The sequence below is a fragment of the Microplitis mediator genome, chromosome 7, assembly GCF_029852145.1.
Source record: "Microplitis mediator isolate UGA2020A chromosome 7, iyMicMedi2.1, whole genome shotgun sequence".
Taxonomy (NCBI): domain Eukaryota; kingdom Metazoa; phylum Arthropoda; class Insecta; order Hymenoptera; family Braconidae; genus Microplitis; species Microplitis mediator.
Window position 1 is genome coordinate 18,436,380 of NC_079975.1, and position 14,305 is coordinate 18,450,684.

General features: G+C 24.8%; 1 protein-coding gene across 2 annotated transcripts; it reads left to right on the plus strand.

Moving 5' to 3' along the window:
* The first annotated feature begins 627 nt into the window (after positions 1-627).
* Positions 628-13,916, plus strand: LOC130671300 (Kv channel-interacting protein 2). Of its 2 annotated transcripts, XM_057475103.1 has the most exons (6): positions 628-2,626; positions 3,778-3,943; positions 10,828-10,897; positions 11,023-11,093; positions 11,715-11,987; positions 12,073-13,916. In XM_057475103.1, exons 2-6 carry the CDS (start codon positions 3,779-3,781, stop codon positions 12,118-12,120), a joined length of 627 nt encoding a protein of 208 aa, XP_057331086.1. In that variant the 5' UTR covers positions 628-2,626; position 3,778; the 3' UTR covers positions 12,121-13,916. The 2 variants fall into 2 exon arrangements, with proteins under 2 accessions (XP_057331086.1, XP_057331085.1); XM_057475102.1 differs by having other exon boundaries at positions 638-3,943; positions 12,073-13,915.
* The last annotated feature ends 389 nt before the right edge of the window (positions 13,917-14,305 follow it).

Genomic DNA, 14,305 nt, shown 5'->3' on the forward strand with positions numbered 1-14,305 from the left:
AGAAGGAACTGCTTGTATGAACTTATAAAAATATGCGCAACTAAAATGTAGAATGAAGATGTATTTCCGTATGTAGCTTTTTTTTATTAACTTGTTAATAAATAATTTGAAAACAGTTGCAACGTTAATTTGTAAAATTTATCTGATAACACAGAACTTAAGTTTATATTCTTCTTTAAAGTATATTTAATGATCATCTTGCTAATAAAATATAAAAATTCTAATATCGTTAAAAAACAAAAAACAAAAAACAAAAAAGATTTAATAAAGTTAAATTAATGTTAGTTTTTTAATTAAGCTGATGATTAAATTTTTATGAAAGCTGTATCATGAAAGTATGAAATCTGCTTACAATAGGTAGGTTTCTAAGAACTGTACCTAAAAAAGTATGAATAGAAATTTTTTTCCACTAAGTTTAATGAAAATTCTATAAATATATACATACATGAGCTGAGTATCATAAAAAGCTTGTATCATAAAAATGTCAAGGTACATGGAAGCTTAATGATTATTCGGAAAATCTTAAGATGTTAGGAGTGCGAATTGTAGACGTGTGAGTACTAGACAGATTATATATAGTATATGTAGTATAGTCACAGTGAAGTGAAAGCTCGCGCAGAGGAAAAAGAGAAGGAAAATATATAAAGAAAGAGAGAGAAAATGAGGCAAAAGCGACGCCAGAGGAGACGAGCTTACCACCCTCTCAGAGCAATACCAGTGTAGTGTTGGCCGTTTGACACTGCGGAGAAGACTAGATAACATTTAATCCAAGGCCGGGTTGAGTTGGGCTCGTGTTTGCCGTATCTACTTGCTACACTCGTATGTGAGCTTTTTGTTTCGGTCGATTGTATTTTAATTATTCAAATCCAAAGAATGTACTGAAACATGTGTATAAGTGTATATGGAATATTTTACGTTCTAGTAAAGTTGTTATAAATTTCCATCATATATGTTGTAGATTTTAAATTTAGATGAACAAAATCGATTGTTCTTTTATTTAAAAAAAATAAAAATAAAAATTTAATAAAAAAATTTTTACACGTGATATTTTATACTTGTGTTTAATGAAATTGCATGTACAATTGTGTATGTTTATTTTATTTTTTTATTTAACGTGAGAATTAAAGACAGCGCAGCAACACTTGTCATTTATTGTGCGCCGTCGCCCTCTCTTTAAGTGTTTTACAAATGCATGTACGTGAAAAGAAATTCATTCTGAAACAGAAATAAAGAAATAAAAAGGAAAAATTAATAAGTGTGTTAAAGTTGTATGGATAACGATGTAAGGAATGAAAAGAATAGAGAAAAAAAATAACTATATTTATAACAATAGAGGATTACAATTGTGCTACTGTATAGAAAAATTTTATCAATCTCGTTATTTTTTAAATTACTTTCCATATATTTTTACTTATATTATATCTACATCTAATTAAATTAAAAAACGAAGCATCGAAAAACTAGAAAAATCATCATAGATTCTAGAATGATAGCTTGTTATAAAAACAATATAAATGTTGAAGTTGTGAACAGTTTTTTTTTCAATTATCAATGACATAAAAGAAGAGGATAATCGAAGTGTTAAAGAATAAAATATAAAAAAAAAAGGAGTAGAAGAATAATCCTGGGTGATGTCGTCCAACTTAAAAAATCTTACACTTTTTATCAACCTTTTTACTAAAAATATTTAAGGATTTTGACAACAACGATTATCGTTAAACTGATTAATGTTTAGAATAATGTCCAGAAAGTCAAACAACCATGACCTAAATGAAGGACATTTTTAAATAGATTTTTATTTTTGAAATATTTATAAAATTTTTTTTTGTCACATTTATAAAAATTAAAAAAAAATTCAAGTCAAACAATGGAAATTTGCTACTCACAAACTTGAGTTAATTATTTTATATGAGACATATTTGAAAAAAAAATTTAAAAAACTTTTTTTTTTAATTATTGCCTTCTTAATTATTACAAAAGAATAAACAAGTATTCTATTATTCTACAAATATCCATGCAATTAAAATAAAAAATAACAAATATTGAGGATAAATGACATAATTGACATTAATGAAAATAAAAAGAACAATCATTGTTGAAAATATTTAAATATCATTACAATAAATTTGTAAATCTCCGTCCAGTAATAAAAAACTGAAAAAAAAAATTAAAAAGTATTGTAAAATAATTTTTTAATAACAATAAAAACAAGCAATCAGATTTATCTTGATTTTAACACCAGAATACTTGACATATAAATGTATAAAAAATAAAGTAAAAACAAAAAGTCTGTCTTCCTTTAATACTATTAATTGTGAAGATTAATTTATCAGGGTGATTAACGAAATCCAGAACATAATAAAATTTAAAAAATAAATAATAAAATTGCAATAAAAACTATTTCACTGTGATATGTTAATAATATAGTGCTATTTTCAAAACATATCGTGAGTCAGTGCTATTAATCTATAATTCAAGCTAAAATCTAACTTATGGCCAATGATCAATTGACGGGGTAGTAAAAATTCATAAGAAAAAAAAAAAAATAAGAAAAACGGAAAAGAAGAAGCTGTTAATAGTGGCAACAATTATTTTATAGTGGGAAAATATGATTTTTCAAATCTCTGTGAGCATACGTAAAATACATTAAAATTAATTATTTAATTTATATAATTTATTGCTCTATTAGAAAATATTTGTAAAACATCAGATAATTCATTAAATTAATTCTGCTTATTCTTAAAGTAAGAATTATTTCCATATCAGTAAATAGACCGCAAAATACATAGTTGTAAATGACAGTTTAAATCATAAGAAACAAAATAATTGAGCGGTACAAGTTATTATTATTAAACACGAGTTATTGATGAATGGAATTTGCAAACTATTTTTTTTTTTTTTTTTTTGTATGAGTAACAGACAATAGAATGAAATCAAATGAAATGCTTCAAAATAGTTGTATGTAGATATTAGTGGCGCTAGAAAGATATCTAGTAGCGATTGTAGATTGAATAGTAAAGGACTACGCGGGAGAGTGAGGAAAAGATAACCCCGTTGACGTTATATAGACTACAATTAAAACCAGGTTGTTTCCCTCGTGGTCTAGATAGCTGGGTCGTATTTTATCGACTCACCAAGTATCGAAGTGACTCTAGCGGACAGCGCAGGTCATGGTTAGCGAAATTTATTTTTTGGCTTTATAATTAGAAGATTAATATTTATTTATTATTAGCATTCACGACAAAAAAACTTATCTGTTCTAAAGTATTCTAAAGAATTCAAAATATAAATAAAATTATTCTTTAATAAATTGAATTACGCTGTTTCAATTCAATTTTATATTCTCTATTGTATATTAATATTATTTTTTAATATAGTATATTCTAGTCAAAGAAATAAACAACAATAAAGTACCTACTAATTTATTTAATTAATGAATATGACTAAGCAAATATGCTAGAACAAATGTGTTCATTGGTCGTGAAAAGATAATATTAAATTATGCCATCGTCTATTATATGTAGAAAAAGAAAATTTTATTGTAATATTATACGTCATATTTTTATTTCTTTGTATGAATTTTGATTTATTATGATATTCAATTAAGAAATTCATAAGTAGCATTATTGTATATTTTAGACTAAAATTATTTAGAATTTATATCATCATAGAGATGAGGATTATGCATTTATAGAAAAATATTAAAATGCTACATTTAAATTCTTGACTTAAAATTTCAAAAAGGAATCTGTAAAAAAGAAAAAAAAACATTTAAAGTATGGCAACACCACCAGATTCACCGGGCCCAGAGGAGGCTCTTTTTGAGTTTGAAAGTTCACGTGCTAGACATCAAGCCTCTCGACCAGTGGCTATCGAAGAGCTTCTCAGGCAAACAAAGTTTTCGAGGCAGGAGATATGTGTGATGTATCGTGGCTTCAAACAGGTATTTTTATTACAAACATATTTACTTATAAATTTACTATTCCAAAAATAAACCTCTTCAATTTATATTTAATAAATGTTAAAATAACACTTTATAAATGAAAAGATTAAATAAATTTTAAGTAAATAATATTCTAAAAATAGTTTTCATATTTTTTTATAAATATGAATATAGTAAAGAGTGAGGTATTAAAATCGTTAAAATATTAAATTATAAATCATTTTGAAACTTATCTTATGAAAAGGCAATTTTTCACGTAAATATATGTCGATCGAAAGATATAGATTTTATTTATAGAACTTAAGTTTAGAATAGATATCAGAGTTATATTGTTATACTTTACGTATATAAAACCGCATATTTGTATGACGTGGTTTCGTTCCAAATGTATCTGATAGACTTATCAATAATAAACAAAAGTCATTCAGACACACTTTACCTTACATTATTAGTCTGTACCAAGACTATATAACTATAAATATACATTCAAATACCACAGAAATCTTAAGTTATGAGTAGTATAGAGTTTTAAAAGGTAATAAAATTCATAAATTTATTTATACTTTTGTAAATGAATAATGTTTATTCAGTTTAATTTTCTTAGAATAACAATTAACAACAAATTTTATTTGTATTCTTGGATTTAAACGAAAATAATTGTGTAGTAAAATGCATTAAAAATAAGTAGAAATAATAAAATAAGTCAGACATGATCTTAAAAAAAATTTTATAAAAAATAATTTAATAATCAATTATTATTTATGAGTGAAAAAAATAATGATCGTGAATACATTTGTAAAGTTATTTTTTTATTTTAAATAAATTTGAATGAAAAAAATTTATATATTAAATAAAGAAATAGTATATATGATGCCTGACTAATTATATTGAAACTACTTTATTCAATGTCTTTTCTTAATTAATATAAATTGTATATATTCATTTATTAGTATTTTGTGCAAAGTTTAACATGCAATATTTCACTTTTCATTAGAAGTAAAAAAAGTCAATAAATAATTATCAAGTAATAAATTTTCTAAAGACGAGAAATCTATTCCGAAATAATTTTTTTTTAAAGAGAGAATCAGTAAATTATTAATTAATTATTTATTGCTTTCAATAGTTACATAACATTTCTAGCAAGGGGGATAAATATTCACATATGTCATTTATTCTTTTACAATATAAAATATAAAATATAATCCCAGTATGAATAGAATAATGAAAATTAAATCATAGAATAGAATAATTAAAAATTGAATATTGTGACTAGCTCTTTGGTACATGAAATCAGTATAATACACGGAAAAAACAGAATATTAAAAATTAATAAATAATAGTAAAAAGTGGAATCTGTTATCAATAATTAGTACTATTATGTACTTAATGCAAAGTAGTTTACTAATTTTTGTAGATTCCTAAGAACTACTATCAATTATTTAAAAAAGTAAGTAAATGTTATTACTTTTAGGTATATAAATACGTGACTTATTAGTAAAAATTAATTAATTCATGGCATACATCTATTAAAAAGTAACGATTGGTCAAATTAAGAACTGGTATCTTAGATACTGATTTTTCCAGCCGAAAAATTGCAAAGGTTACTAACTTTTATTTTATAAATTCGATATCACTGATCAATTATTAGCTTAAAATATCATTTATTCATCATTATAAATTAATTTACAATATACATAAATCGAATAAGTGGTAAATAATAAAATGAAAAATTAGTATACTAGATACTGATTTTTTGCTCATAAAAATACCGAAAACTTTTAACTCTTATTTTATAAATTCTATCCCATTGACTAGCAATTAATATAAAATGTTATTCATTCGTTATTATAAATAAATTTATTATATACATAAATCGAATAAGTGATAAATTTTTTTAATTTCTCTATGTTTATTTGAATAGTAATAAATAACTGTAGATACCAATTTATCGATTCTTTTTCATATTAATTTTAATATACGAAATTAGAAATTTTGCTCTTCTATGTGTATCAAATTTTAATATAAATAATAGCCATTTTGTAATATATAATGATCCTGGTTCGATATTAGTATACAAATATACTAATTTTAAGTCAAAAATAAACTACAAACTATTAAAATTTTGAGCATAATTTTTTTCCGTCTAACAGACAGAGTATTAAAAATAATAAATGTAAGTTATTAATTGTTGACATTGTTTAGACAAATTAAAACTCATTTAATTGATGTGAAAAAAATTAAATAATAACAATTTTTTATTTAAAAAATTTAGACAACTTAATGTCAAAAATAAAAATTTTTTCGATTATTTTCAGTAATAATTTTAAAAGTGTTTTAATTTATGGAAATAATTAGTAATCAAAACATAACCAGTATTCCATATAGTTACACATCTATATGATGCATATATATTTTGACACTAATGCCGATAAACACGTTTCTGTAGCCGAGGCACGTCGCAGGGAGGTGTTCCGGAATGCAATATCATCAATGAAAAAAAAAAATTCATTTTATAGGGTTGAAATATGTTCATTTCTTACACTGTTTTTTTTTACTGTCTATTCAAATAAATTGATTTCGAAATTTAAGAAGACTTAAATTTAGAAGTTATCAAAATACAAAATTTATTTTGAATAAACCAACTGATTGGAATGTAATATTGCAAGGGCTAGTTCAAAATTAAAATATTTTATGAGATTTTAAAATCAATAAGATCAGAATTAGTTTGCAAGCCATTTAAATAAAAAATGAAAAATTTTTTTTAAATTTTATTTTATGAATTCCTTCGATTGTTGGAAACAATATTCAAGTCCATTGATATAATAGCTTCATTCAAGAGAAGACTTATTACGATGAAATTATCTTTATAACCACACCCACAATTTTTTTTTTTTTTTTTTCTTAATTTGTTATAAGGGAAACGTTTAAAATATTTAATTTAGTCATAAGTATTTAAAAAAAAAATTCATTTATATTTAATGTTTGCGTGTACTAAAGAACTGCTATTGCAAAACAAAATTTTTAATTTACTGTAAAATAAACTTTTATTATTTTTAATTCGTTTGAAAAATTTTAATTAACACTTTATGAGAATAAAAATCACGAATGAAAATTTAAATTATGTTGTTGATTTAACGAAATATAATTAATGAAAAACAGTCGTTTTTTCGTTAAATTTTTTTGTCGTACTAAAAACTCGCTTCGACAAACTGTTTTAAGAGGATGTCACTGAATTTTTTTTAGCTATGAAAGAATGTTATTTCATATGGAAATACATATCAAAGAGAAAAATTGTCTTTTCACAAGTAAAGTTTATGCTACACTCACTCATGACGTCATATCCGAAGAAAGGTAATCGATAGAGCACATCTGTCTTTTTCTCCCTTTTTATTTTTTGCCCCTTTCTCAGTTGCTCTCACTTCCTCACTTTCGCTCTATTTCCAGCTTCTATCATAATTTATTTTATAATAAAAGATACATCATAATCTCATCAGAAAAATATACATAGTAAATTTGTTCATTTCTTTATGATGTACCATTTAAGATAAATAGTCGATTGGATTCTCATCTATACTCATAACTGATTTATTTGTTAAAATACTTGTCTTTCTAAATTGACTTAAATTTCCGATAACAAAGTATTTTGAATTGCAAAATGATCGATGTATCATTGTATAACTAAAATAGCGTACGAATAATTTAAAAAAAAGGGAATTTGATTTTTAACTAACTATAGTTAAAACTGAATAATTAAGAAAAAAAAAGGAAACATCAATATCAGTCTGACTTTTAAAAGCCGATTTTTCAACAGATATCGACATTTTGTATTCTCGGGAAGAAGTGCTGACTTTATCTTCGAATTTATGTGTTGTCATTGTTTGTTTTTAATTAGCTCTTAATTTTGGTAAACTCTCTTAATTACTAAAAATTTCTTAGGAAATTAGTCTAAATTTTCAGATGGTATCTGATTGTTTGTAAATGTTTGTATGTACTTACGTACGTATATAAACATTCTAGAATTTTTTATAAAATTGACTGATTGAGATCTTTAATACACTATTCGAAGGAATTCATCAAAATTTATATCCTGCAAAAATTTGAGCTTAATCGGTCTAGTATAGTTAACAAGTTATTCTCAAAAATAATATATAGGGGAGGGAGGGGCAAAACGGGGTACTCAAGGAAAAACCAAGGCTTCGAGGACTCAAATACACTAAATCTTTTTTTTAATGATATTCTAAGAAAATATAAAAAATTATGTTATCGTTAAAAAAAAAATCTGAAAACCGTCTGACCCTGCTGGCCAGCCCCAAAACTTCCCGCTGTTTTCGAGCTCAGGGAACTCGGAAATATTATTACTTGTAAATTTTTTAGCTCGAAGAGCTCAAAAATTTGTTAGGCCGGTAAAATATACCTTCACTGTAAAATTATAATTTTTGTCTGACGATATCTTTGTTTGGAATGAACCGATTTGAACGTTCTTGGTGTCAATCGAAAGGGCTCAAGAAAAATTAAAACTGAACACATTTTAAGACGAATCGGGCAAGTGGTTTATACGCAAAAAACCAAAAACAAAAAAAATTTTTAATTTTTATTCTTCGTATAACTCGTAAACTACATGACCGATCTACCTCAAAATCTAATCAATTCTAAGTTTTGGTGAGCCCTTTCGATTGCCACCAAGTACGTTCAAATCGGTTGATTCGTTCCAGAGATATCGTCGGACAAAAAAATGTTCACACACACACACACACACACACGGACGTCTATCCGGGAATAGTGAGAATAGCTTCCTAGGACTTCAAAACGTTGAAATCTGATGAAAACTCGATTTTCGAAAATCGGACCGAAACCAATAACTTTCCTTTTTTTGAAAATTTGCAATTTTTTTAGCGGGAAGTTAAAAATTTTTCATTTTTGCAGGCAAAATGGGGTACCCCCTAGAAAGGGTAAAAAAAAATAAAATTCTGGATTTTAAATGAATTTGATTAAGTTAAATATTTTTGTAAGTAATTTAGGCCCCCCTACAAGAAAAAAAAATATTTTACGTGATTATTGGATACAAAAGAAGAAAAACAAATTTTTAATAGTTTTTATCATAAAACAAGTCATTAATTTTTTCAACTGACAATTGACTTTTGAAAAAGTTTAACAAAAAAAAAATTCAAAATAACGCTCATAATTATATTTACAAAAGTGATATCGGAATGTTTAAAAACCATTTAAAATATAAAATTTTTTTTTATCAAATTTTGTAACCCCGTTTTGCCTAACCTACCCCCTCCCCCCTATTTACAAATGATTTTTTCGGATAACTTTAAAACTATTTGACAGATTAATTTCAGAATCTAATCAGTAGTAAAATTCTAAAAACCTCATCGAATAACGCATTGACCATTAAAATCGGATAATTTGGTTGAGAAATATCATTATCGAAAAATTTTCGATAATGCTAAAATTGCTGATTGACATTTGAAATGTTAATTAGCTCTAAATCCAAAACAGTCACGTCAAGTATCGCATTAAGTATGTAAGAAAATTGGTTGATTTTTTCTGAATAACTCGTAATTTCTCAAATGTTTCAACAATTTCAGTGGAGTTTCTCTAAATTTGAAAATGAAGGGCTTAAAATTCTTGAAATCAAAGTTACAGAAAACTCCGTAGTAAACAGCACTTCACCCACTTTTTTTTAGATGGTGGGGGGGGGGGGGGGGGTTCAAAGTTCGGAAGTTCAGAAGTTAATGGGATTCTACTGTATATCAGATCTTTGTCTTTACAGTCTTGATTTCTGGATAATTTATCGTAATCAGTTAATTAGTTTAAAAAATATTATCAACGAAAAATTTTTAAAATAATTATTTTTTCATTCATCCCTGGAACTTCATTTCTTAATGCTCATTCGATTAACATTTCATTTTACTTTCCATCGAAAAAGTTTTTATTGCTTTCTATCTGAATTAATTGATTTCGTCAAGAAAAATCACCGATAAAAATTAAAATTGTTTATTTTTTAAATTATTTTCGATTTCTTGAATTTTTTGAATTTTGGGGCTTGTCTGCAGGGTCAACCGTTTTCCGGATTCATTTTATTTTTAATTTTAACAGAAAAGTCAAGAACGGTTTCGTTTCTTTCTAAATTCTTTTCAGCAGCGTTATTCCTTTGAATGTCTAGAAAAACAAGCAACAGGTTAATTAACAATAAGAGGTTTCAACAATGCTCTTTTGAAGCTTTAAAATGCTTTATAATTTTTATTTTATTATTTTTTTTTTTTAGATGTATATAGATGGATTATTATATTATTATACTGCCACTATTAATATTATTCAATCTTAGCATAATCTAATAGAGTGGTATTTTGTACGATCGGTTACTACATCCATTTGTCTTGTCAATTAGCTTTTGGATATTATATATTTTTATAATAGTTGGATTAAGTTTTCTTTCATAATTGCATCATTCATTTATTATTCATTTTTAAAATTTGCTCATAAATTAGTTTTCTACATCTTTAATTTGCTAGTACACTGACTTAGTCGAATCAAATTTTCAAAAAATAGAAATGGCAGCTAAAACTTTAATGAAAATAATTATACCTAGTCTTTCATTTTTGACAATGAAAATAAAAAATAAAAAAATTATAAATTCATCAGTAAAATAAAGTGAATTATATAAATTATAATTGCATCACATGAATAATTTTTAAACTATTGCAAATCAATAATTATTTCATTTTGTAAATTGGAACAAAATACAAAAATTTAAAGATGACTTTATATTTTTTTTATAAAATTTGTATTGTCTCAAGGGTTTCAATTTGCCCGACCTTGTACGTATGTATAAACGTTGAAAGAAAGCTTGAAGTTTTTTTTTTATCTGTTTTTAGGAATGCCCTGAGGGCGTTGTTCAAGAAGAGTCATTCAAAGACATTTATGCAAAGTTCTTTCCACACGGAAGTGAGTTTAAATTAAATAATTGTTTTTTTCTTTTGTTTTTTTATTGAAAAACAACTATAATAATAAAATAATAATAATAATAATAAAGTGGATTTTATAATTTTTTATTACATGCTTAATTATAGATTCTGCCCTTTATGCCCACTACGTGTTCAAAGCTTTCGACGTTAACTGTAACGGGGCCATCAGCTTTAGGGTAATTGTTCATTATCGTCATATATATGTATAATTATACTACCCTAATTTTGTTAACATTAAGAATATTTTTTTGTAATACGTATCATAAAATTTTAATTATATTAATTGTATTGAAATGTAAAGAAATTATTCTATAGCTTGTTATTACATAGAAAGTAGACGATCTCATGAAAATCTTACTTCAAAGTATGAATTTTAAGAGGACGCGCAAGAATTCAAAAATTTTTTGAATTTTTTATGTTTGTGACCGACTTTCAAAAATTTATATTCAGAGATAAAATATTTCAGGAGATTATTTATTACTTCAAAGGTTTGGAACACCCTGTGTGTAGTAACATTTGTCGTAGCAAAAAAAAAATAGTTTGAAAAAAACAAATACTTAATTTTTGTTTTATATTTAAAAAATTTTTAAAATTCTTGAGCGACCTCTAAAACTTAAGTTTTCCAGCTCTCAAATTTGATAAATTTTTTTTTTTACCATACATAAACTTTTTAAATAATAAGAGAGAAAAAAAATAGAAATTTTTTTTGAGCCACCCTACTATATCTATAAGTGAAGCATAACAAAATTTAAAATTACAAGTAAATAATAACTTTTAATTCTTGTCATGTATTTTAGGACCTCCTTGTAACTCTTTCAACGCTACTACGAGGTAGCATTTACGAAAAACTGAGGTGGACATTTAAACTCTATGATATAAACGGTGATGGATGTATAACTAGAGGTGAACTGGGAGAAGTTGTAACGGCTGTGCATGAACTTATGGGACGAAAACATCCTGCAGAAGAAGAACGAAAAGCAAAAGAACAATTAGATAGAGTATTTGAAAAACTCGATCTAAATCATGATGGTGTAATTACGATAGAAGAGTTTATCGAAAGCTGCCTTAGAGTAATTATTTTCACAAAATTTTCACAAAATCATTTGAAGATCTATTCTTAGAATATATTCTTAAATAAGCAATTATTTATTACAGGACGAAGTGATCACACGGTCTCTTGCAATGTTTGACTGTGAACTCTGATCTCCGGCTAACTTAAATCTTTTAAGATCAACTGATCAACAACCATTATCATCGTTTTCATTATTATCATCATCATCGCCCGACGTGTTCACTTTTAAATTTAAAATTGGCACCATTCCGTTACTCTCATCTAATAAAAACTGTTGCCGATTCAATTTATGTTTATTCATGATCACTGAATACTACCAAGTTATATATTTCTGTTTTGAAGATCAAAAGTCTTAATTGATTATAATTGTCAATTATTAATAACACCCTGCGTCGAATAAATATTTTTTTTGTTGTTTTTTAGTTAAAATATAGTAAATATTTACTCTAAAGTACATAGGAAATTTAAAAATCAAATAATATAAATAGAATAATTTAAAAAATATAATTCAGGGAGAGCGGTGCAAGGTCACCCTCCATACTAGGGCGAGACGGAATTACCCGCCATAAGTAAAAAATTTAATTTTTTTGTTACCGTTAATTATTAATCGTTATAAAAACGATTTAAGAAAGAATAAAAGTTTGTATGAGAGTAATATGAAGTAAGTATGTAATATTTACTGAAAAAAAAAAATATTTTAAAATTATTATAAATCATGATAAATTCTTTGATTTTTTTTTTACGAAAAAAAGAATTTATCGTGAAAATTATTGTATAGTTATGTATGAACCACTCTGCTGTGACAAGTATTGCCCGTGTAAATAAAATTATTCATAGTGAATTTATGAGACATTCTGCAAAGTTGTAAGTGAACACGCGATGTTTTATTAATATATGTGTGACATACGAGCTACAAGTTACATAACAAATTTTACTTACATTTTATATAATTAGTTGATATAAACATCCAATGTCATATTTTACATTTTAGTTAAAATCTAAAATTACTGTTACAAATAATATTTCACGATTAAATAGCACTACTCGTCTATTTGTATAATATGTTTATTTGATTTACTTTATATAGAAAAAAAAAATTAATATCATTATTTTATTGTAATTACTAATGAGTCAATTTTTAAATTAATAAATCTTAAACACTGCCGAAGTAGTAAATAAAAAAAATAAAAAATATCGTCAGTATTGAAATTTAAGATAAAATAGTCGGAAAAATTTACTTTTACTAATGCAAAAATACAGAATTTGCGACGAATAAACATTTACAATATGAAACAACCCTCGAATCGTTCTCTATTAGAGGCAGTTAGAGGTTTCTAATTTTTTAACTAAATAAATTATTAAAAACTAATCAATACAATAACGATCTCTTTAATTAATATATTATTAAATAAATATCGATTGAAAATTGTAAGTAATATGTTATGTGATTTGGGATTTATAATAAAAAATATGATAATATTATGGAACAGTTTGTAGGTATTGTGTATATAACTGTTATAAAATGTATTTGCTTTGCTAATGTTCGTCTTATGAAGAAAGATTTCTAACTAATAACAAATGTTCAATAAATACTTATGAATATAAATGGAATAAATACGAATGTCTTAACTTTTTAAATAATATGAGATAATATCGTTATTTGTATTATATAAAAATTTATAAATTGTTCATAATGGCCCGTAATTATGTCATAGGATACATACATTTTGTAGCATGTTTCATAAATTCAGTATAGTTATATAAATATATATATATATTTTTTTTTTATTACACGGACACATATTATATAGATATAATATTTAGAAAATTGTAAGTGAATTCCAGTTGAATAATAATAAAAAAAATTTAAGTAATTGAATATTGATATGTCATAAAAAATACTTTATTTACACTACGGAAATATTTCTTAAATTATAACACTTAATTTATTAAGTTAATAACTAATTAATAATTATTAGAAATATCATGCACATTTCATCTATCATCATTGATATTTTAGGATTATTGAAACTATGTTCAAATTTTTTTTAATCATTTTTTTTCTTTAAAAACTTTTTACACTTGACAATATAATAAATATTTGTATGATAGAGAAATTATAGTGTGATTATGAATTTTAACTTTTTATAATTCATTAAACTACTTAATCATTATTTTTTTTTTTGCCTGCTCTCCCTACAACTCTCTTTATGGAAAAAAAATTAATAAATAAAAAATAATGATAAAAATTAAATTTTATCGTTAAAAAAAACCAGTGAGTAATAAATTTAAAATAAATAGAATTATTTACAATAT

Bases quoted from the DNA above. Each gene is read 5' to 3' on its own strand.
- LOC130671300 (XM_057475103.1), top strand. From the start codon at position 3,779: ATGGCAACACCACCAGATTCACCGGGCCCAGAGGAGGCTCTTTTTGAG. The intron at 3,944-10,827 runs GTATTTTTATTA...ATCTGTTTTTAG, and splicing joins TGTATCGTGGCTTCAAACAG to GAATGCCCTGAGGGCGTTGT. The intron at 11,094-11,714 runs GTAATTGTTCAT...CATGTATTTTAG, and splicing joins ACGGGGCCATCAGCTTTAGG to GACCTCCTTGTAACTCTTTC.